Genomic DNA, 26,210 nt, shown 5'->3' on the forward strand with positions numbered 1-26,210 from the left:
AGATACTACTCCCACCTGAGCATGCTTAACGGTGGAGCTTTCCTCTCGTCCACTAGCGTTAAGTCTAAAACGCGTTGGTGATTTAAGTCCAATCCACTGTCCAACACAAATTCTTTTTTGACTTTGTTTTCACTTGAACAAACAATCCACTAATTCTTTGGAGAATTTTTCACAAGCGACTGTTCTTCTCACTTCCTCGTCCTCAGTGTCTGTAGCATTTCTAATATCTTCAATATTACTTAGCTTTTGTGTATTGTGGAATATCATCAGAACAACGGCTTGAAAAGATATATCGATCATGTAACTCGGTACGACCTGAAATAAGGAAACTGCCATTTCTTTCTTTCTTTTTGCAAATTCTACTTTCTGTATGTGGGCCAAGACTTTGTTTGCATTGTTTTCCGTTTGAAGCTATGAATGTGGAACTTAAAAGTAGTTAAAGTGGAAGCCCAATTTAGCTATAACCTCATTTGTTTGAAGGCCCAAATGTTGGTTCTTTTTGTTGCTATGCGCCAACGTTCTTCTTCTTCTTCTTCTTCTTCTTCTTCTTCTTCTTCTTGAGGCTGCGATCGTAACCGGCATCTTCATCTCTACTTTTTGCTCTCCCTCTTTCTTTGAACATAAGGAAGCTAAAGAAATTTTTTCAATGAAGTAACAAACTTATACATAAGCACTAACAAACATTGCACAAATTGTACAACCATGACTAATGAAGGATAGTGAGATTAAGCAATATCTATATCTATATCTATACTATATATAATATATGAGTGAGGGACCTCCTAAATTTTTAAAGGTACATTTCTTGTTGCATATTGTACAACTAGCGATGCATAAAATTTTAAAAATGTAGGAATAAAATAGTCTTTGTTTATTCAAAAATAATATACAATAATGATCCTTCAACCTCAATCAAGTTTTGTTAATATATAAAATAGTTACATATTCCCCCCTAATTATTAACCAACTACCCCACGACATTTAACGACCGTAACTTTTTCACACGTTAATATTCTTTCTAAAAATTACACCATAAAAACGAGCATTTTATTATTTTTAATTTGAGTATGGTATTGCTATAGTTTATTAATTTAAAAAATAAACTAACATGTTACATGATTACAAGTTATTACCTGCAACAGGTTAGGCATGTTCGACTAATAGTGTTGGAATAGGTTAGGGTTGGAACATGTTAATACAAAAAGAGTTAATTTAGTTCATGTCGGGATGAGTTTAGATCGAAAGAGTCAAATGTCAAAACGGGCTTCGAGTTAAAACATTTTCGGGTTTGAACTGGTCCTTCAAAAAAGATTGGGGTTAAAGTATTTTATTTGAAATTATTGTACGTTTCATCTTTGCTGCTTGCTTGTCGCCGCCTATTATGCGCGTTCAAGCATCAGTCACGTGGATGACATTGTTTATACATACCGGGTTGCTAGCGTATAGGCATCATGTGGCGTGCTTACGGGCACCGGTTACATGCCCTCTGCCACGTTAAATGCATACCATCGTCGGGTTACGCACGTACCATTGCGAGGTTACAAACGTACTAAAACCGGTTGCGTTTGTGCATACACCGCTGCATCGCGCGTGCAACTGGCTAGTTCCTATATAATATATAACTAGTTTTGAGAACCCACACGTTACGCTCAGCCGTTAAAGTCTAGTCATAACAGACATAAAGTAAATTTTACATATTATATTTGCAACCTAAGAGTTAAATGTTGTCTACATTTTATCCATGTGCATTGTACAAAAAAGGCTTGCAAGTTTAGTAAGCCTATTTTTACAAAATACAAATGGTGGCTGCATTTTAGCCAAAATATTTAGCTGTTTAATAATATTTACTTTTTATAACATCATAATATAACACATGTTCCGAAATCTCTAGCATTAAATAGTGAAAAACCGTGAAGAAAAATACTAACGACAAAACATTGCCGTGAAGCCATGTGTTGAGAAGGAGATGTGAAACTGTGAAAAAAAAAATAACTTCAATAAGTATCCACGAATCCGCCATAAATAAAAAAAAATAAAAAAATTGTTTTTTGATTTATGAAATTAACTCAGTTATGATTATGAAAAAGTTAAATGCTCTCTTAATATTTTTTTTTAAGTACTCTTATGAATGGCGTTTCGATTTAAAAAATTAAATGCTTTTTCATCACAATAAAAATAATAATAACGTTCCTAGTACTTCTGGCCATGTGAATACTATAACACGTGCAAAGGTGAAATTACACAACACAATATGTTTTTATTTTTTTTGTTTAATACAATTTAACTAGCTTTATTTGAGGCTCGTGTTTGGCTCGAGCTTGAAAAGAATAAGCTCGTTTTAAGTTTTGTTGATCCGAGTCTAAATAGCTTGCAAGCAGCCTAGCTCATTTGCACACCCTAACCAAAACACTTTGATGTAGAAACCTCATGGATTATCTTGTTTTTAATATATGAAAGAAAGGTGGAGCTTTTATTATCTTGATTGCCATATGCAGATGGTTCACTTTGTATGCTTTGAAAGGAGGTGGCTCATGTATAAAGTAGTAAAACATGATACAACTATAAGATTCAATTATCTTAAAAACATTATTTCAATCTTACTTATTTTCTAATGTGACACTCCGCTAAAACGATCATCTTCCGTACAAATATTAAATCTAATTTTTTTACATTAATTAAAATCCAGTCGATTAAATTTTAATAAGTTTAATCAAAACGAATCCATCATAAGCTTGCATATACACGATACATCGCATTTAAGTAATTTATTTGTATTATATTATCCAAACTTTCGAATACGTCCGACAGGTATAGTAGTTGGTGATGTTGGTTAGAATTAATTATGAACCTGCAATAACTAGTTTGGTTAGAATCAATTTAGCGGTTGCCTAGGCTTACCGGCATTCAATATGTTTCAACCTCGGGGGTTACTAAATCGTTTGTTAGAGGACGTGCTAAAGAGTTAAAGGAGTTTATGGATGGAGGGCGTACTATGTATAATTCAAAACATTTCACATAATCATTAGTGTACACACACCATATACACACATGCTTACAATCATTCTGTTGATTTGAATAGACACATTCAGTTAAACCTCACACATGGTAAATCATGGACGTTGCAACGAAGACAAACCAAAAACATAGAAGATGAAAGAAAGAGAATATATGAGTAATAGATATCCACTTCATTGTAGTAATTAACATGATGTAACCCGTATATAATATATGTTTGACACATATGGGGTACAAATCATGGCACAATTATTCATGCTTCAGGGAATTTATGCATACAAATTATATGTTATTATTTGCGGAACCAGTAAACACCACTATCCTCAGCACCTTCATCTGGTTCAACATAAATGCAATTCTTTGTTTCTCTCCAAAAGGCTTCTAGGATTGGCGTATCATCGAATTTGTAGTAGTCACCCATGATAGGTTTGACAGCTTTGGTGGCCTCTACGGTATGGTAATGTGGAATGGTTGAGATCAAATGATGGACCACATGCGAACAAGTCACGTCATGGAAAATACTGTTAAAGATCCCGTAATCCCTGTCAACTGTGGACATGGCACCTCTTAGCCAATCCCACTCTCGTGAGTCGAAGTGAGCTAGGGAAGGATGGCTATGGTGTAAATAAGTGAAAAAGATGAAATGAGCATTCATAACCAACAAAGGACCAAAGTAGATGCAAAATAACCATGACGCGCTTGTGGCTTGCGCAATCTTGTAAAGTCCATATATCGCAACAGCTATTCCAGCATCAGAGAGCCAAATTAGTTTCCTCTCACTATCATTGAACATAGGACTTTGCGGCCAGAAATGACTCACGAACCCATCGTATGGCCTGCCGTGGATATTAAAAATGAAGTACATGGGAAAGCTGAAACCTAACCTAACAACAGTCATGACCAAGTTGCCTATAGGGTTGTTTAGAAATTCGGAATACAACTTGTCGGCCTTTCGTTTGGGGATCCAAACCTCGTCGTACTCCATTGAATTAGTGTGAGCATGGTGACTACGGTGACTGTATTTAAACGAAAAATATGGAGTGAGGAATGCGGAGTGGAAGACAAAACCAATTGTATCATCAAGCCACCCGTATTCACTAAAGGCATGATGTCCCAAATCATGGCCGATGCTCCATATACCATAAAACTACTACCTTGGATGAACCAGTAAATCGGCCATGCTATGTAATTAAGGGGTTTAGGTAGAAGCGGAATAAAATTTGATGCAATCTTGTAAATTGTGAAGACGATGGCTATGTCAGCAAAAAGATAGTAGAGAGAACGTTGGAGATCGCGTTTGTAATAGTGCAATGGTATCGCTTTCTTAAGATCGCTAATCTCGAATGGAGGTTTTTTGATAGGAACACGTTCAAGGACGTTATTGTCACCGGTATTAACATTCATCCGACCGCCTGCTCCCATCTTGATGGTTGTGAAATAAACCTGCAAAAGAATATGTATATTTATTATGCATTAAATCAACTTAAGCATAATTAGACTATTATTATGGATCTGTAAGACCAAGAGATATATACCTCAACCAGAAGCTTTGATATTTGCTGCCTGTTTGTGTTCAAAATAGACTAAGCTCCTGGCATTTTATACTAGGAGTTGTGAGCTTTAATTTGGATTTATTTTTATTTTTTTAGATTCTAACAACATTGGTCTAGTTGACTGTGTGCTGGGTTACAATATTAACAGTCTCAATCATTTCAGTTTCTTAACAGATATGGTTTTGGATGCATATGATTTGTCTTTAAAATGTGATGAAAAAATCAATCTATTCAGACATTCTGGCTTTACTAAAAAGTAAAAATATATTTTATCTTATTGTTTCATCCTAAAAGTAAAAAACAACTAGTCTATCTTCCTTCCTGTGTTAAGATACATGCAAATAAAAGTAATTTCATATAATAGGGAGAATTAACTTTGTTAATTTATTCAACACATAGCTATGCTTATATTATGCAAAAGCATTCATCATGATCTCTATTTCAAATATATGTTTCTAGCTTTAATTATTTATGTACATTGGAATATTCACTGTTATGTGGGAAGTAAAGAGTTTATAGTCTAGCAGTAGCAAAATGTGAAAATAAAGTATTTCTCAATGTTTTTAACACCGGTATTTTACTCGTACCGGTTTTGGTTAAAAAATGGTATGATTGGTTGAACCGTGATGCATCGGGAGGTTAAACCGGGTTGAATAGTTTGCCTTATAATTCCATAGATATACAACTTCAACTTAAAAAAATAACCCAAAAGTACATTGATTAACATCACTTTTGAACCAAATATCACACAATCACACATGAACAATAATGATCAATTCAAATGGATAGCTTGTACGATGTATACGAAATTAATCAATTACAAAGCGTTTGTAGCTTAACGCTATAGATAAATGTTTGAAGGAAAGCTAGGAAGCCTAGGATGTCTTGTCCCGATAACATTCAGGATTCAAGTTTCATGATAAACAAATGTACATACTTGGGCAGAGAGTAAAAAGTTTTATGTGAGAACTTGTAATAAACATATAAATTTAGTTTAGAAAAACAGTTAAAACATTAAGATCAAGATTATTTAAAAAGTGGGTTTCTACAAGTGATTTGAAACATAAAATTGAAAGAATGTGACAAAACCACGGAAGATGATATTTATTTTCAATCCATATATGCTTCAGAAACTTAGTGTGTTTTCGTCCAAGTTGGCGGCTAACAGCCAGTCTTTTGTTTACTAATATTAAATTGGATCTGAAAGACCGAGAGATGCCTCAACAAGAAGTTACAATATAGCTGCAGGTTTGTGTTCAAAACAGGCCAAGCTCCTGGGTTTTTGTACTAGGGGTTTTGAGCTTTAATTTGGATTTTTATTTTATCAGATTATAATACCTATTAGTCAAACAGCCAAAGTTTGGGATGTATATTGAGATACTTCAAAAAAAATATTAGATATAGACTCATTGACAAATCAACATAAAAGGCTTGCTTATTGTAAGAAGATGCATTTTGATAAGGATGAACATTTTGTCCAAAATACCTGTAAACATACTAATTTAGCTTTTTCGGTACATGTATCGGTACTTGTCATTAGTATAAATATGATTTTTTGAGATGGCGAAAGAGATTTTATGAGGTGATTTTTGAACCACCTCATAAAATAGCGTCTTATAAAATCTATTTCTTTTGAGGCGCTTATCTGAACCTTTACAAAGAAATAAAAAAAGGACCGTCTCAAAAAACACTCCAACTAGGGTCATTAATATTTTTTAAAGCGGTTTGTGAACCACATAAAAAATGCAAGATCATTTGAGGCGTTTTTAAAGACCACCGTAAAATCCTTTTTTCATTTGAAAAAATAATACTAACTAGTAAATAACATGAATTTCCAACAAATTTAATTTAATAAATACTTTTTTCATAAAAAAAATTAATAACTAATAAATAACAGGAATTTCTAACAAATTAAATTTAATAAATAACAATATCCAGTACACCACACACGACTCGTTCACAATTTACATTAAATGTCATAAACAGAAGCAAACATACTAAACTAAAAGCTACTGATCAACGAAACCTAGCTAGCTTATGTTTTAAACTAGTAATGCCTTGATTCACCCGCTCTCGGCCGTTGATCGAGAATTCATCTACAAATATCATAGTGTGACATTATAGATTGGAACTTAAAAGTATCGCATATGTAAAAAATATGAAACTCGAAACCCATAGCCCGTAACCTGTAGCATGGGCTCGTAACCCATTTTGTCCCGTTCAACATAACCCGTAACCCAATTTATCCCTTAACTCATAACCCTATATTCATCATTACCGTAATTTAGTAATCATTTTGATAGATAAAATCCGTATCCCTATATTTTTCTTAAAACACGTAACCCATGTTAAAAAATAGGAACACGTTTCAACCGACCGACCCATTTAGGGTCTATCACATTTAAACTGTTTTGTTTCAACCTATAACCCAAGACAGTGGATATGTTTACTCTTGTACCCGTAACCCATTTTACATTTTGTTTCACATACCTTAGTTCATATCCGGTTAAAAATCATCTTATTAAGAGATTGCAGCATTACATCTAAAGACCAATTCCTTAATTTCTTCTTTTGAAACCCAATCGTTTCGATTCCATATCTAAAAACAAATAGATAAAAAAAATTGATATGCGTCAATTGATAAGTTTTCATATAAAATAGAAGGCAGTTTAAACGAGATATTTAGGCTGGGAATGAATATACAAATGACATGTTTCAATTGTTATTTTATTTTATTAGAATAGGTAAATACATAGTTGGGTTAATTAGTATCCGATGATGCCTTCTTAACTTGAACGAGAGACAAGAGTAATGATTGGTCCATGCCCACACAAAATTTTAGTGAATTAAAAGAAGCATTCCACACTGCAGTCAAGGGATATAACAGTTTGGAGAATACTAGGTTTGGGGAGTTTTTTTTTTTTAATTTTTTTGACGGTTGTTGGCAATAGTGGCTAGCGCATAGGGCAGAAGGCAAAAAGTGGAGCAGTCCCTTATGCACGCGAATCACGATCAACCAACATTCAACTTGTTATGATCGAATTCTATGTTTTTAATTGTTTCAAAGCTTGATTGATTGTCTTATGTTATCTAGCTTTGCTTTATTGATAGATTGTTTAAACAGTTTATGGTTTGTTTATCAAATCTTGCATCGACTATTTGGTTGTGCTCATCAATATTTAGTACTAGGTTCTTGTGCCATTGATCCAATAGCCATTAGTCATTGAAGATAACTGATTTTCATAATATAAAACTGGTAATTGGGTAGGTTGCGGTCAGTTGTGTCAACAATTCGGGTAGGGTTTCGTTTGTCATCACAACCAAACCACTAGGTCCAGCAATTACTGCGTAATCAGCTTAAAAGAATCCGTGACTAGTTTGTTATCACATTACCTGAACCTGAAGTGAATCACTCTTTCTCATAATCGTTTACAAACCATAAAAGTAATTGTGTTACATTTAAACTTAACTTTATAAACTGCTTGACATCATTTGTTCACCTAGTTAATTAGCTTTGAGTCATGAATCAAACTTGTACTTTCCACTTATTCCAGTGGAAACTACCTTACTTACTCGTACTAGTTATATGTATATAAGTGATTTAAATACTTGTTTTTTTATTAGAGCACAACATCTACATCACATATCATAGATAGGCTTTAGCCCTTGTATTATTATATATACATAAATACACTAAACATATCTCCAGTAAATAATAAATTTGATTTCAAACTGTTAGATTTGCATATGGAAACTGTTATTATAAGTTATAACATATCGTATTTGGTAATTATACAATCTATTAGCAATTTTAAACATTTAACGATCCAATTAATTTTGTTCTATTTACACATACACAAGCATATAGGGTACCAATAATAAAATTCTTTTGCAAACCAGGGCAATAGAAATTTAAGTAAAAAAAGGGCCCCAGTTTTTCATTTAGTTTTAGGCCTCTAAAAAGGTTGGGTCGTCTCTAATAATAGGTAGATGTTGTACCAAAGTAAAACAATTGTAGAAGAGGAAAACAAGAAGGAATAGTCGTAAAATTTCACATTAATATAATAATAATTTAGTTACATCATGAGACTTGAGTTCGTTTTAAGTAGAGAAGGGGGTGCAAATCTCGGCACATTTATTCTTGCCTTAAGGAGGTCCGCAAAAGATAAGTTACTAAGTCTACTTGCGGAACCAGTAAACACCACTATCCTCAGCACCTTCATCTGGTTCAACATAAACACAGTTCTTTGTTTCTCTCCAGAAAGCCTCTAGGATTGGCGTATCATCATACTTGTAGTAGTCACCCATGATGGGTTTGACCGCTTTGGTGGCCTCTACAGTATTGTAATGTGGAATAGTTGAGATCATATGATGCACCACATGCGAACAAGTCACGTCATGGAAAATACTGTTAAAGATCCCGTAATCCCTGTCGACTGTGGACATGGCACCTCTTAGCCAATCCCACTCTCGTGAGTCGAAGTGAGCTAGGGAAGGATGGCTATGGTGTAGAAAAGTGAAAAAGATGAAATGTGCGTTCATAACAAACAAAGGACCAAAGTAGATGCAAAATAACCATGACGCGCTTGTGGCATGCGCAATCTTGTAAAGTCCATAGACCGCCGCAAGAATTCCAGCGTCAGAGAGCCAAACTAGTTTCCTCTCACTGTCATTGAACATAGGACTTTGCGGCCAGAAATGACTCACAAACCCATCGTACGGCCTGCCATGGATATTGAAAGTGAAGTACATGGGAAAGCTGAAGCCTAACCTAACAACAGTCATGAACAAGTTGCCTATAGGGTTGTTTAGAACTTCGGAATACAGCTTGTCGGCCTTTCGTTTGGGGATCCAAACCTCATCGTACTCCATTGAATTGGTGTGAGCATGGTGACTACGGTGACTGTATTTAAACGAAAAGTATGGAGTGAGGAATGCGGAGTGGAAGACAAAACCAATTGCATCATCAAGCCACTCGTATTCACTAAAGGCATGATGTCCCAAATCATGACCGATACTCCATATACCCATAAAACTACTACCTTGGATGAACCAGTAAATCGGCCATGCTATGTAATTAAGGGGTTTAGGTAGAAGAGGAATAAAAGTTGATGCAATCTTGTAAATTGTGAAGACGATGGCTATGTCAGCAAAAAGATAGTAGAGAGAACGTTGGAGATCGCGTTTATAACAGTGCAACGGTATCGCTTTCTTAAGATCGCTAATCTCGAATGGAGGTTTTTTGGTAGGAACACGTTCTAGGACGTTTTTCTCACCGTTGTCAACATTCATCCGACCTCCTGCTCCCATCTTGTTACTTTTAAGTCAAATGAACCTACAAAAGGATATATATGAATCAGTAACTATGAATTATATCAACTTAAGCATAAGAGTTAAGACTAGCTGTTCACTTGGATCTGAAAGACCAAAGAAAGAGATACCTTAACCAGAAACTTTGAGTTTCGCTGCTGGTTTGTTTTCAAAATACGCCAACCTCCACACAATTTATACTAGAGGTTTAGGAGCTTTAGTTTGAATATCTTTTTTTATATTTATATATCATATTCAGATATCACAGCACTAAGCTAGTCAACAACTAAGGTTTTGGATGTGTATGATATAACTATGCACAGACTTGAAGTTTGACTAGGCAAAAATATAGACTTGAAGTTATCTAACCACTCTTCACTAGACAAAAACAACTAAGGTTTTGGATGTGTATACAACCGGTGGTGAATTCATAAAATTTTGTCAGTGGATGCAAAAAATGTCAAAATAGAACATGTCAAGTCAAACTAAAATGAGTTAAACCAAAATTGGTCAGGTCAGATGAAATTACATTAAATAAACCATGTATAGAAATGTAAGCAATAAATTTCCCCAAATCACAATAACAAAATACATATTACGGTCGATAAAAACCTTTGCATAATTGTTACGGCACAAAACGCTCTTATGTACAAATAAAAAAATTTATAGTTAAATAGTGTAGAATTATAAAAAATAAATTATACTCTGAATACTATCATATTGTGTGGTCTAATTTTTATAATGGTCCGATTAAACTAACAAAATATATCACTATATAGTAATAACTAAATGATGAAGTGGTTAGACAATTAAATAATCTAAGCTTAATTGTTATTTTGTGAAAGAAAAACTATACTTGCGTTTGAAAAGTTTGCTCGGAAAGTTGAGTTTGGGGCACTAAAAAAACACGGATGTGGCACTTGTGATCTTTGAACCTAATATAGTATAAGTTTATAGAAAAAAAAATACGAATTTGATGGGGTGCATACGCTCCCCCTGACTCAATACTAAATCCACCCCTACATAGACCTGAAATTGCAACTTTTGGATTTGAAGATATGGCAGCCACGGTGTATCCGCTAGGCTAACCTTACCGGCAAGGGGTACCTGGAATAAACTTGTGATCATATATTAAAAAAAACACAAAAATAAAAATTATCAGATAATTTTAGTTCTTTTGGTTTCTACCAAGTGATTTTGAAATATAAAAATAAAAGAATGTAACAAAACTATGGAAGATATAAAAGATTCCCTCAACAATTAACATGATTTATTTAATTTCGTACAATAACTCACCGTTTTCTTCGTCCAAGTTGGCGGCCAACCACCAATTTGCTAAAATAATTGTGTAGCTAATTTCAAACTTGCTAAAATAATTGTGTGGATATTTCAATTACTTTTAAATGAATTTTATTAGGCTTGAAAACATTTCCTGAATTTTAACTATAAAATTTTATGATCCGATTGTTATGGGCCTAAGGGTAGTATTAACTAGGAGTGTTCAATCGCTCGACGCTTACTTGATTTCTGCTTGTTTATAAACGAGCCAACTGGCTTGGTTCGGTTTGTAAACAAGCTAAATAACGAGCAAAGACACACTCGGTTTGGTTCGGTTAGATTGATGGTTCTTGCATAGGTTTGAGTAGGATTTTGGAAGAGAAACATTTGTAAATGCTACAGAATTGTCGGAATTAAGGGCAGTTAACAAGATTAGGCGGGCCTGGAGGACAATGGTAATCGAGAAGAAACGTGACAATGTTGAATTGTTGATACTCCTTGATAGAGGTGCACAAATCAGTTTCTTAACCTAAACCGTTTACTTTGAGTCAGAACTGAACCGGTTCTTAGTTAACCGATCAAAAACGGTTGTTGATGCAACTGGTTTTGGGTGGAACCAGTGTAAGGAGGAGTCTAGAAATCCAAACTGGTGAAACTTGTTAGGGTCGATCTTACACTGAAATATAGAACCTGTTTAGAAACGAGTTTAATATAAATGAAAAAAAAAGTTAGTTAAATATCAATTAATAGCATGCCCTAAACAACATAAAAATTAAAAGGGATTTACGGATATCTCATGTGCTAACTTCATTCAATACATATATATTCAACCCAAAATATTAAGGGTCAGGTTAAACGTACCCCCCCTCCCTTACTATACACCCCCCCCCCCCCCCCCCGAACTTTCATTCCCCTTTAAAATTTGTAATTAACATTATAGTCCCTCTCGTTTTATTTTATAATTCTCTCAAAATATCAAATAAAAAACTATTAGTTTTTATTTTTGTTTTACAATTTTTTTATATATTTTTGTTATTGATTTTTATTATTTTATTTCATTGAGATATTATTAAAAGTTTGTTTATTTTTTTTTACATGTATTAAAATGTTTTGTATGTTTTCTCTAGCTAGTTTTTTATTTTTTTTATAAAATGTATTCAAAACAATTTGATTTTTGTTGTTGTTAGATTTACATACATGAGTTAATGTTACTTGAGAAAAGAGCCAACTTTATTTATCAAGTTGTATGTTATTTAATCTTTTTATTTATAACAACTAATATGATTTTTTATAAAAGAGTGTAAACTAATTTAATAAAAACGCTCTTCAAAAAGATTAAAACAAGTATAGAAAAAAAAATTAAACAAGAAAACAATGTTTATTAGATAAGAAGAAAAACGTTTTTCTAAGTAAGAAAAAATATGTTTTGATTAAAGGCTTTTAAATATACATAAAAATATACATACAAAAAAAAGTTGTTAAATAAAAATAGAATAAAAATGCTTTTATAAAAATACTAATGATAATAAAAGATAACAAAATGACAAAAAAACAACAAAAAAGTCTAAATCGTATTAATGTAAAACCTAAGAGAGGGATATGTTTAGTAAAAATGGATGGGGGTGGGGTACGTTTAGCAGCACCCAATATTAATTACATATATATACACTTAAAGTTTAAAATATTAAATTTACTCGTATAGATTTTATTTATTAAAAATAAATTACAAAATGAACTGTCAACACTTTTCTGCTCAACTACAAAATTAAAAATTGACCCAAATTTTACCAAAACTTAAAAACTACAAATTTACCATCTTTTATCTAGTTTTGTTTTTCCATTTCTCTTTCTTCAGTTTCACTTCTACTTTTTTCCATTTTTTTTCTTTCGCCTCTTTTTATGTTTTCATTTTTCCTTTTTATGCATCGTATTCAACCCAACATGATAACGAAAAGTTTACACGACCCAAACCTAAAACATTAAAAATAGTCACACACATGAACAAATATTACTCTAAAATTGTAAAATTATACTTCAAATACAAAATAACATCGAACATTCAAAATTACCTCAAAATAGGGGTGTTCTCGCGGATTTATGTTAAACCGTGAATCAAACTTTCAGTAACGTTTTTTTATATTGTAAATTGAAACCAAACCGTATAACTTTTAAACCGAACCAAACCGTTTTACGATTTAATATTTCACGGTTTGGGCTTGTTGCGCTTTTATACAAAATGTCCAAAGTAAATATATGATATATATATACAAGTACATCAGTCGTGAATTTGCAGAATTTCAGTTGTTAAAACACAAACTTGTAAAGCTTACAATGATATCAAGAAACTAGCATAATACAAGTTGCCCAAATTTGTAAAAATACACATGAGGCCAGATTGAAATACTATGCCATCTTTTTAACCCCATTATTTTTAACTAAATAGGTTGACCCACTAACCTGTTTATGATCCGTTTAGTTAAGTTTGAACAGTTTAACAGAAACTAACACACAATCGAAAACAAAAACGCACCTGAATAATAATCGCAAGCAATGAACAGGTGCGTTGCTTTCAGTATTTGGACATGGAAAAAATCGCACCGACAAAAAACCAATGGTGGAACCGTCGATGCCAAAAAAAAAAAGAAAACCCCAAACCTTGGAGGAGAAACAATCGCGAGAAGCCAAGAACCTGGGATTGCTTGGAATCAACCGGTTGATCCATGGATCCAATGAAAACTTTATATGTTTTGGGAGAATAAGAACCATGTCGCATAAATTGGGTGGCAATCAAGAATTAGAACATGTATATTGATGTAAATTTAGTAGGGTAAGTTTGTCATAAGATGTAATTTTATTAAATAAGGCCATATATGTAATTTAAATTTTAGGTTGCGTACGTATGCGTGTAATTAAGTAAGAGGATATATGTAAATCCTTCTAAAATTAATATCATGAACACCCCATGATATTGTCTGCTTTGTCCTCCATGAACCCAGGAACTCACTCACGGGTTTGTGCCCCTTCCTACAAAAATTAGGCTTTTGTGTAAACGAGAGAGGGAGAGAGAGAGAATTTAGGTATTTTCTAATTCTTATTAAACCATCTCGAATTGTAAAAAACAAAGCATTCAGTACTAGCTAACATAGCACGGTTAAATGCGCGTGACACTCTAAGCTACATAACACTTTGTTGTCTCAGATGATCCATTTGCTACGATGAGCCATGAGCTTCATACGCAGCATTCATATGCTACTGACCCCCCCCCCCCCTCCCCAACGCTAAACCCCAACATAAAAATCAGAGTTGTTTATTTATGACAAGCCTCACCCTTTGTACGTAAATTAGCAAGCTAATTAGTAATCAATTGTATATGTGTTAGTCAATTAAGTCAAACTAGTTTTTGTAGTTTTTCTTGAATAAAATGACATACTAACTCAATGTGCTTGATTAGTCCGCTCATGGAAAACTAGTTTTTTTAGCAACTAATTGACTATCACATTTGAGGGGAATAAAAGTAAGAGCACGGACTTGAAAGTCAGAAAACAATCGAGTTAACATGGCTATTTTTTCCGTAATTCGTTGAATGGAACGATATTTAGCCTCTACAAAACTAAAAGAAGCTATGAGTTGCCTCTTGGACTACAATTCATGTGTGGAACAAAAGGTATAGATTTATTAGTAGATACACAGGGCATATGAGTTAGTCGTTAAAAAAATGTAAGACGAGACAAAAACATATGTTTCATAAATGTTTTTCTTATGTAGTGTGAATGATATTTTATTTGAGATAACGTAAACAATTAATAAACATGCAAGTCTGAATTTATAAAATATGGATTTGTTAAATGAGCAGTTGCACACAACTACAAGTTTTTTGTCTTTTTAATTATGTGACAAAAACTAAACTGGTTTGGAATTTTAATGTTGTTGACATTTTACGTGGTTTACAGGCATATGTATGGTTAGTGGTCCAGTGGAGACATGTAGAAACAAATTTGAAATATAAGTAAATTCTTTGCAACTTTTTTTTTCTAATAAAAAAAAGCACATGCAAGCATAATTTAAAATATTTTAACTATCAAATTTATTTCAAACAATTTTTTAATTTGACATGTTTTTTTCATTCCGTAGAAATTTATTTTCAAGGATTTGTTTTTTTTTTATTCATTTGACATGAATCTCTTTTTCAAAAAGTTAAAAAGTAAATTAATCAAGGTTTAATTTCTTGAACAATACATAATTTATAAGTGTAGGGAAAAAACTAAAAATAGATCTTGATTCAACCCAATATGATTTATGTTTTAAAAAATGAAAACAATGATAAGTGATCATACAATAAATTAACACTTAACTCCAAAATAATAATAATAATAATAATAATAATATTTTCGTGCGACATCAACCACCCCATGTAACTTTGATCGTAGTTAATTACTTTCTTTGTTCAAAGAATATCTTTTTAATTAAAATATAATTTATTTTATTTATTTTAACATGTAAATACAAAAAACAATTTGTTGCAAATGGGTTCCACCACCACATCATCTCCCAAGTCATGAGCCCACCATGTCTGACATATAAGTTACATTTACTTGTATCAAAGCATTCTAAAATAGACTTGTCATTTCATCTGCATGCCTATATATATGTATTGTGTCCATTTTGAAGCTATCAAGCTGCAAAGGCAAGAGATAATTCTCAAAGGTATGCATCTTATCATTAAAAAGATATATATATGTGAATATTTTCCTAATCATTTATTTTTTTTGTAGGCTCTTAGGTTTCATCAGAAGCAATGGGAGCCGGTGGTAGAATGAGCGATTCCTTGACGAAAAGGGACGTGTTTAAACACGCTCCAGCCGAGAAACCACCATTCGGGGTTGCTGATCTAAAGAAAGCAATACCACCACACTGTTTCAAACCATCTCTTGCCACCTCTTTCTACTACCTATACCGCGATTTATGCATAATGTATACTCTCTACTATATTTCAAACAATTACATTTCCATCCTCCCTCACCCCTTTTCGTACGTAGCATGGCCGCTTTACTGGTTCGCTCAAGGCTGCGTTATGGTTGGCTTATGGAATATCGTCCATGATTGTGGTCATGGAGCCTTTAGCGAGTATCCTTTGCTTAATGATACCGTTGGCCTCGTGTTTCACTCTCTTCTCCTCACTCCATACTTCTCTTTCAAATACAGTCACCGTACTCACCATGCGAATACTAGCTCACTCGAAAAGGATGAAACATGGGTACCTGAAGAAACACTAATCGGCCCCGGGCAGATTACGGATAATCTGGGGGTTAAATAGATGTTTCCCACGAGGGGTTAGATCCGGCAAAGATGGTTCTTCTGATAACCTGCAAAACAGACACCGTGAGCTCGTCACTAAGAAGGGGGGTTCCTCCTTGTGACCACCCTCCGGCGTGAGAATCAGACTAGATTGCTCTTGAATATAAGTATATATTAAGAGATTGCTAGAGCAGATATCAGGTATAAGATATAAGATACAAGATGAGATTAGATGATCATACCATTTGGGGTATTTATAGCCGAAGGTAGGTTTCCAAGAAGGTATAGCCGGCTGAATAGTATTCCTGTTCTACCAACTGTGGCTTACGCACGTGCCATGCTGGTAGTTGGTGGGTAGGCAGCGGCTGACAGTGACCAGGCCCGCTGTGTACTATTCCTTTTCTACCAACTACAGGCTATGCACGTGGTATGACAGGAGTTGGTGAGTAGGTAGCGGCTAATAGTGACATACAGTACAAGAGCATGCTGCTCGCCATACTGTTGTCAATGAGCTGTCGTATCTTTGGTCAGATATTTTGCCCATACCTCGTCAGGTACAGTACAAAAGATCTTTCAGTATCGTACGGACTGGCTCATTTGGGCGGGAGTATTCCCCCTCCCGCCTTTGTGCGGGATTGTTCCCGACTTGCTCATTCCTTCTTCAGGTGACTACTGAATTATTATGAGTGTTAAGCCTTGTGCGTGTAGCCTTGCTGCGCGGGTAGCCTTCCCTGATGGCTGGTATCCGTAACTGCGGGAACAGGCGGAGTACTTGAAAACCATTGGGAGGCGTTTCCTGCGGGAACAGCTTGCGTACTGCGCGTAAGGACGTCACGTCTCTGAGCATGGTGGGTCCTGCCGATCCAGTTGGTTTCTGCGCAGACGTCTCTCTTTGAGGTGAGTCTTGCGAGTTTGGTCTTTGCGCAGACGTCCCTCTTTGAGGTGAGTCTTACGGGTCCAACTGGGCTCTGGTGGGACCTACCTCTTCAAGTCCCCCCAGTCCAATGTTCATCTCATGAATGTTTAATAAAGTGAGGTGAACTTTTTGACTTAAGCAAAGGGTTTTTGAAAAGGGTTTAGTTTTAAGGTTTTCCATGGGGATTCTTCCCGCGGAAGTCCTAATGTCACTTGCAGAAATTCCCGACTTTCCTGCTTGATCTTTGGGTATGATGCGGGTAGGTCTGTAACCTCCTCGCAAGTCAGGAGCGTTGAATCCTAGTTGTGTGGATTCTCCATGAGGTTTTGGTAGATTTGAACATAGTGATCAATTATGTTAAAACCACCAATTCCATCTTGAAGCTTCAAACAATCTAGTTCTCGACGTTCCTGCTATGCGGGAATGTTATTCCCGTTTCCGCAAGCATGGCCCAGAAGATCCTTCTTGGTTTCATTTCCTTGCGGAGTGCTAGGTATGTGAAGGGTTTTGCCTTGACACTGTACCCGCACTCGTCTTATAGTTACTTTACTTCCAAGGTATTCCTGGCGTCAATTCCCTGCAGGTGCTAGGTATGTGAAGGGTTTTGCCTTGACACTGTACCCGCACCCGTCTTATAGTTACTTGGTTGCCGAGGTATTCTTGGCTTCAATTCCCTGCGGGTGTTAAGTATGTGAAGGGTTTTGCCTTGACACTGTACCCGCACCCGTCTTATAGTTACTTGGTTGCCAAGGTAAGGGGTATTTTCCCGCTTACTTTTGAATCTTTGGGACTTGCGTTATAAACGTTACATGACTTGCGCATGCATATTTTAGTTTATTTTAGCAATTTTCCCAGTGTTTTGGATAAGTTAACCGTTCGACGCGCGGTTGTTAATAGGTTCGGTTTCCTCTCATGATTTGTGCGGTTAGGACCGGCACTTTCATTTAGTGGGATGACCAAAGTTTACCTATGACTGTCCTGCGTGAAGGTTTATCGTTTTTTGGGTTTATGCGGGTTTTGCCGCCTTCCCCACGCAACGACTTTTCACGTAATTATGCGGTGAGTACCGGCATATCAGTGTTGAATAAATTTACCGTTCGACGCGCGGTTGTTAATAGGTTAGTGTTCAGTTTCCTCTTATCATGATTCGTGCGGATAGACCGGCACTTTCATTTAGTGGGATGACTGAACTTTACCTTTAACTGACCTGCGTGAAGGTTTGCCGTTTTTTGGGTTTATGCGGGTTTTACCGCCTTCCCCACGCAACGGCTTTCTTTCACACTTATGTATGCGGTGAAGACCGGCATATCCGTGTGGAAAGTTAAAAGTATAAATGTAAAATCATCAGCGTCGATGTTCTAAGGAGAATCATTTCCATTAGAAGTGGCTCTGGGCCTTTTCTTTACAAATTTGGAATTGATCTACATGTAACATTTGCGTAATTGAGCTCCGTTCCATGTTCGTGGGACGGGAGTGCCATCGAGCCTTTCGAGCCGGTATGCGCCCTTTCCCAGTACTTCTTTGATAACGTACGGACCTTCCCAGACAGGGGTCAGCTTTCCTGGGCGCTCTTGGTTCGAAGCCTCATTGTTACGCAATATGTAGTCTCCTACATTGAAGTTGTAGAGTTTTACCCGCGTGTTGTAGTACTTTTGCATTTGTCGTTTGTAGTTCTCTTCACGCGCTGCGGCTAAGTCTCTGCGTTCCTCGGTTAGCATAAGGTCTAACCGTCTTTCCGCATCATTGTCCTCTGGTTGAATCATGACCCTTGGTGAGGGTAGACCAATTTCGACCGGGACTATGGCTTCAGTGCCATAAGTGAGGCTGAACGGGGTTTCTCCCGTACTTGCCTTTTTCATCGTTCTGTGTGCCCAAAGTACGTGTGGAACTTCGTCCACCCAGCCGGATCTGTGTTCCAATAGTCTTCTCTTTATGCCGTCGACGATGCTCCTATTTGCTCTTTCCACCTCACCATTACCCTGCGGGTGCGCCACCGAGGTAAAGGTGTGGGTGATTTGAAGTTCTTTAAGCCACTGTTGTAGCTTCTTGTCAGCAAAGTTGGTGCCGTTATCGCTCACCAAATTCTGTGGAAGCCCGAAACGACAAATAATAAATTCCCAAATGAATTTTTTGATATGTTTTGCGGTCGTTTGGGCTAAGGGTTTTGCCTCTATCCACTTGGTGAAGTAGTCGATGGCGACCACTAGAAACTGGACGTTCCCTGCTGCTGTGGGAAATGGGCCTGTCACGTCGATGGCCCACTTCTGAAATGGCCATGTAGAGGTGACTGGAACAAGTTCATTCTTCGGGCGGTGCGTGTTGGGTGCGTAGAGCTGACAAGACCTGCACTTTCTGATGTACGCCAGCGCATCCGTATGCATCCCCGGCCAAAAGTATCCCGCGTTGTTTAGCTTAGCTGCAACTGCGCGTGGACCTGCATGTATCCCACAGATGCCTTCGAGTACTTCCCTTAGGAGGTAGTTGGCATCTTGGTCGTCAACGCATCTGAGGAGGGGGCCAAGAAAGTTACGTCTGTAAAGGATGTCATCGATGAGTTGATAGTTCAGTGCTTTACAGCGTAGTTTTCTTGCCTGTGTTTTTGACTCTGGTAGTATACCCGCCGCAAGGTAATTTATTATTGGTGTCATCCACGTTTCTGTGCCGGTTTGGATGATACAAACTTCCTTGTGCGGGACTGATGGTGCTCCAAGGAGTTCAATGCGGATGTCCTTTCCCAAGTGGGTGAAAGCCAATGACGCAAGCTTGCTTAACGCATCCGCAGATTTGTTTTCGCTACGCTTGACGTGTATGACTTTACAATCATTAAAATCGCGCATGAGGGTTTTTGCTTGAGCGAGGTACAGGGTCATTGTGTCGTTCACGGCCGTGTACGTCCCGTTTATCTGATTGGCTACTAACATGGAATCCACATGGGCTTCCAAGTTCTTTACTCCCATTTTACGCGCAATCCTTAACCCGGCCAAGAACGCTTCATACTCAGCTTCGTTATTCGTACTTGGAAAGTCTAGTCGAATAGCGTAAGTGTATTCTTGGCCTGCTGGGTTGGTAAGTTTTAACCCTGCGCCTGAGCCCTCGTTGCTGGCCGCTCCATCAGTGTAAAGTCGCCAGACATCATCGATGTCTTGTGCTGGAGAGGGTTGAGCCTCGTCCTGGCACTCTTTCTCCCGCGATGCGGGGACTTCGGCAATAAAGTCGGCCAAGACCTGGCCTTTTATGGCTGGCCTTGGCTTGTACTTTATCGCGTATTCTCCCAATTCTATTGCCCATTTGGCTAGGCGTCCCGAAAGTTCGGGTTTGCCTAAAACGTTTGCAAGTTTGAAGTTGGTGAGAATAGTGATTGGGTGACCTTGGAAATATCGTCTTAGCCTGCGTGAAGCCTGTACAAGTGCTAAGACTAATTTTTCCAGGGTAGAGTACCGAGTTTCGACGTCTGTTAGGAGACGGCTAACATAGTAGATTGGCATCTGGGTGCGTTTTCGCTCGACTAACAGGACGGCCCCGGTTGCTCTATCTGTGGCGGAGAGGTATAGGATTAATTCCTCTCCCGCTTCTGGTGCTGTGAGCGTTGGGAGTTCGATCAAGCGTGACCGAATTTCCTGAAAAGCTGCTTCCGCTTCTGGTGTCCAGCGGAAGTGCGTTTTCTTTAGACAGTTTCTCAGCGTCGACACGAATGGGAACGAACTATCCGCATGATTTGCCAAGAAGCGGTTAAGTGCAACTAGGCGTCCGTTCAGTGTCTGAGCTTGCTTGATGGTAGTAGGTGATTCCATTTTGATAATGGCTTCGACCTTTTCAGGGTTCGCTCTGAAGCCATGTTTTGTAACAATGACTCCTAAGAACTTCCCTTCTTCCATCCCAAAGGAACACTTGCTCGGGTTGAGCTTCATGTTTATCCTTCTGAGTGTGTTGAATGTTTCTTCGATGTCTTTCAACATCGCTTCTGGGTCAAGGCTTTTGATGACCAGGTCATCCATGTATACTTCCAAGTTCCTCCCAATTTGGGCACGAAACTCTTTGTCCATCAGGCGTTGGTATGTGGACCCGGCATCCACGTCCGACAAGGATGACAAGAGTACTGCTGGCGAGTGCCAGTGTGCTCTGCCTGTCGATCTAATCGGCCAGTGTGCCAGTGTTCTCGGCGTACACCCCAGCCTCCTGGGCTGTAGCCTCAAGATCGTGAGCAGAAGACATCTTGCAGGTATGAAAGAAGAGAACGATTTCAAGAGAATGCTCGACTGAAAAGGTGAGTATTCGCCGGAATTCGTTTTGAAGATGAAGAGAAAAGTGAGTGTGGATTACAAAGGACCATCTCCCCCTTTATATACTAATCGCAATCAATGCGATGAATTTAATGCGGAAGAGAGAGAAATCGCAGGTGCAATGAAACTATGACACATGGCAAAAAGCAAGCTGGCAACAGCTGTTGAAAGGACGCGTGCCATTAATTTCGCGGCCACGCACCCGAAAAATCGCGCCCACGCGCCTGAAAAAGCGTCTGGAATGACCATGTACTGTCGCGTCACCATAACTTCCTGCACGTCCTGACACAGTCAGAAGAAACCGTCGGACGACGTTTCAACAGTTTGGACTGTTCTTATCCTTTCACCAACTCTTCGAATTTCAAAAATTCAAAAAGATTCAAAAGTAAGCGGGAAAATACCCCTTACCTTGGCAACCAAGTAACTATAAGACGGGTGCGGGTACAGTGTCAAGGCAAAACCCTTCACATACTTAGCACCCACAGGGAATTGAAGCCAAGAATACCTCGGCAACCAAGTAACTATAAGACGGGTGCGGGTACAGTGTCAAGGCAAAACCCTTCACATACCTAGCACCTGCAGGGAATTGACGCCAGGAATACCTTGGAAGTAAAGTAACTATAAGACGAGTGCGGGTACAGTGTCAAGGCAAAACCCTTCACATACCTAGCACTCCGCAGGGAAATGAAACCAAGAAGGATCTTCTGGGCCATGCTTGCGGAAACGGGAATAACATCCCCGCATAGCAGGAACGTCGAGAACTAGATTGTTTGAAGCTTCAAGATGGAATTGGTGGTTTTAACATAATTGATCACTATGTTCAATCTACCAAAACCTCATGGAGAATCCACACAACTTGGATTCAACGCTCCTGACTTGCGAGGAGGTTACAGACCTACCCGCATTATACCCAAAGATCAAGCAGGAAAGTCGGGAATTTCTGCAGGTGACATTAGGACTTCCGCGGGAAGAATCCCCATGGAAAATCTTAAAACTAAACCCCTTTTCAAAAACCCTTTGCTTAAGTCCAAAAGTTCACCTCACTTTATTAAACATTCATGAGAAGAACATTGGACTGGGGGGACTTGAAGAGGTAGGTCCCAGCAGAGCCCAGTTGGACCCGTAAGACTCACCTCAAAGAGAGACGTCTGCGCAGTTGGACCCGCAAGACTCACCTCAAAGAGGGACGTCTGCGCAGAGACCAAACTCGCAAGACTCACCTCAAAGAGAGACGTCTGCGCAGAAACCAACTGGATCGGCAGGACCCACCATGCTCAGAGACGTGACGTCCTTACGCGCAGTACGCAAGCTGTTCCCGCAGGAAACGCCTCCCAATGGTTTCCAAGTACTCCGCCTGTTCCCGCAGTTACGGATACCAGCCATCAGGGAAGGCTACCCGCGCAGCAAGGCTACACGCACAAGGCTTAACACTCATAATAATTCAGTAGTCACCTGAAGAAGGAATGAGCAAGCCCGGAACAATCCCGCACAAAGGCGGGAGGAGGAATACTCCCGCCCAAATGAGCCAGTCCGTACGATACTGAAAGATCTTTTGTACTGTACCTGACGAGGTATGGGCAAAAGATCTGACCAAAGATACGACAGCTCATTGACAACAGTATGGCGAGCAGCATGCTCTTGTACTGTATGTCACTATTAGCCGCTACCTACTCACCAACTCCTGTCATACCACGTGCATAGCCTGTAGTTGGTGGAAAAGGAATAGTACACAGCAGGCCTGGTCACTGTCAGCCGCTGCCTACCCACCAACTACCAGCATGGCACGTGCGTAGGCCACAATTGGTAGAACAGGAATACTATTCAGCCGGCTATACCTTCTTGGAAACCTACCTTCGGCTATAAATACCCCAAATGGTATGATCATCTTGTATCTTATATCTTATACCTGATATCTGCTCTAGCAATCTCTTAATATATACTTATATTCAAGAGCAATCTAGTCTGATTCTCACGCCGGAGGGTGGTCACAAGGAGGAACCCCCCCCCCCTTCTCAGTGACGAGCTCACGGTGTCTGTTTTGCAGGTTATCAGAAGAACCATCTTTGCCGGATCTAACCCCTCGTGGGAAACATCTATTTAACCCCCAGATTATCCGTAATCTGCCCGGGGCCGATTAGTGTTTCTTTAGTACCTAAGCTCAAGAAAGACACATGGTTTGCTGAGGCTATTTCCAACCCGATAGGCAACGTGGCACTCGCTATATTTCGGTTATTGTTTGGATACTACGGGTACTTTACATTCAATCTTCATGGCAGGATATATGAAGGTTTACCTAGCCATTTTAACCCATTAGGTCCTATCTTCAACGACAGCGAACGCGCTCAAGTCTTCCTAACCGACGTTGGAGTTGTTTCGGCTCTCTATGGCCTATACCGAATTGGTCTAAAAACCGGTTTCCAATGGCTATTTAATGTATATGGCGGTCCCTTGTTGGTTATGACCATGATTTTCATCTTGTTCACTTATCTAAACCATGTCCATCCCTCGGTCGCTCACTACGATTCACGAGAATGGGATTCGTTAAGAGGTGCTTTAGCGACTGTTGACAGGGACTACGGGATTTAGAACACCGTCTTCCATGATGAACCTAATGCTCATGTGGTTCATCATTTGTTTTCATCCATTCCACATTATCATATAGTAGAGGCTACACAAGCTATCAAACTGGTTTTGGGTGAGTACTACAACTATGATGATACTCCAATTCTAAAGGCACTCTTTAGGGAGACAAAAGAGTGTCTATTTATTAAAGAAGACAATGAGAAAGAAGGTGTTTTCTGGTTCACTAAGAAGTAGAAGCCACAAATATGTAACATGAATAAAGAATAATTATGTTGTTGGTTTCGTGTCAATGAGAATAATTATCTTTTTTTGCTTGTTTTCTTTTCGGTATATCGTTCGTGATCATGTAAAACATTTGACTGTGTTTTTGTTGTTGTAATACTTTGTTGTGGTAAACAACTATATGATTATGTAATGGTATGTTTGGTGTTGATGTATTTGTGTCAATGCATTGAATCAGTGGCAAACTTTGTGTGAGATGAATGTTTGCATCAACAACTTAGAATCCCCATACATATTGTTGGTAAATCATACTATCACGTCCTGTTCTTGAGTTTTTTTAAAGGAGGGAAAGGAAAGGAAAACTAAGGATAGTTAAAAAACAGGTGTTCTTGAGTTTTTTTTAGGATGGAATGGAAAGGAAAGGAAAGGAGTAGGAGGAGTTAGAAGGGATTAAATTAATGTATTTTTTCAATAAGCTATCCTCCCAAAAATGGGATGATTACTAAGGATAACTATTTTTTAACATAGTTATCCTTTTCTTTCCTCTAATTTCCTTCTAACTCAAAAACACACCTGATTAAAAAAAATTTCATTCCCTTCCCTTCCCTTTCTTATCCTTCACTCTCCTTTCTTTTTCTTTCCTTGGTTAAAAAACTCAAGAACAAGGCGTTAGAGATCAAGCAAACAATATTGATATGTTGAATGAATGAATTTGATAACACTTGCTTGAAATTCTTGAATTACTTTCTAAAATAACTAAAGCACTTATATAATTAATTATGGTCAACTTATTCTACAAAGAAAAACAAAAATGAGACGAATGAAAAGAATTTGTTGCCACATAAAAAAATTAAAAAAACATTTAAAAAATCATAACTTAAAAATTTAATAAGAAAACCAAAAAAGTAAAAACGCATAAATGTTTACATCGTCTTTCTCGTTCTCATAAAAAAATAAAAAGAAAATACACAATGGTAAGTGAAAAAAGTCGTTGTTTCTTTTTGTTTATCATTGTGTTTATTTTCGTTATTGATTGTGTCTTTTTTGCTTAACATTTTTTTTCTCTTTATATTGTGTTATAATACTCAACGTTGTGCTATATTTTGTTCAACATTGTGTTATATTTTGCGATCTATTATGTCTTTTTTTAGTTATAATTGTGTCTTTTATTCATTTTCGTCATTGTGTATTTGATCTTGGCATTGTGTCTTTTCGTCAATTTTTTATTTTTATTTTTTGAACGGGAATGATGGCGGAAACATTTTAGTTTTTTAATTTTATTCGTTTTTTATTTATATTTTGAATTATGATTTTTTATTATTTTTTTAATTTATTTTTGAGTGGTTTTTTGTATGATCACAAATGCTTCTCACACTTCTTATTTTTGTCTCTATTTATATTTTACTTTTACCTATTTAATTAGTTTATACTACACACATGATATTAGTTAATATTCAAATAGATGATTCCATCTTTCTTAATATCTTCAAACATGTGCCAATGTAGAAGACTAGAAGGTAGACCGTGTAGATAAAACGTGATTGGAAAACTTTTTAAGAGTAACACTTTTTATACCAACAATTGTTTTGTACTTTTGTGATTCACTCGGGAGGCCGGTGCAGAACTACGGTGAAAGTAGGGGTGTCTTCGGGTTTGTTTTTTAGGTTTTGGGTTTTTCAGGTTTCAAAGTTTTAAATCTTGACCTAAAACCCAACTCAAATCACTCACGGTTGTTTCGGGTTAGGGTTTTTTCGAATT

The 26,210-nt window shown here is 37.3% G+C and overlaps 1 protein-coding gene and 2 pseudogenes across 2 annotated transcripts; 1 reads left to right on the forward strand and 2 right to left on the reverse strand.

The window, feature by feature from the left end:
- Positions 1 to 3,297: 3,297 nt before the first annotated feature.
- LOC143535251 (delta(12)-fatty-acid desaturase-like) lies at positions 3,298 to 4,560 on the reverse strand (annotated as a pseudogene).
- A 4,031-nt stretch (positions 4,561 to 8,591) lies between these two features.
- Positions 8,592 to 9,883, reverse strand: LOC143535268 (delta(12)-fatty-acid desaturase-like). The gene has a single exon (XM_077029564.1). It carries the CDS (start codon positions 9,876 to 9,878, stop codon positions 8,748 to 8,750), a length of 1,131 nt encoding a protein of 376 aa, XP_076885679.1. The 5' UTR covers positions 9,879 to 9,883; the 3' UTR covers positions 8,592 to 8,747.
- Positions 9,884 to 15,892: 6,009 nt separating this feature from the next.
- Positions 15,893 to 24,667, forward strand: LOC143535270 (delta(12)-fatty-acid desaturase-like; annotated as a pseudogene). Its single transcript, XR_013135682.1, has 2 exons — positions 15,893 to 16,414; positions 23,800 to 24,667. The product of XR_013135682.1 is annotated as a delta(12)-fatty-acid desaturase-like (transcript).
- The last annotated feature ends 1,543 nt before the right edge of the window (positions 24,668 to 26,210 follow it).

This window comes from Bidens hawaiensis, unplaced genomic scaffold (assembly GCF_021521415.1).
Source record: "Bidens hawaiensis isolate Kalapana, Puna unplaced genomic scaffold, B.hawaiensis_p1.1 tig00010461_1, whole genome shotgun sequence".
Classification (NCBI taxonomy): domain Eukaryota; kingdom Viridiplantae; phylum Streptophyta; class Magnoliopsida; order Asterales; family Asteraceae; genus Bidens; species Bidens hawaiensis.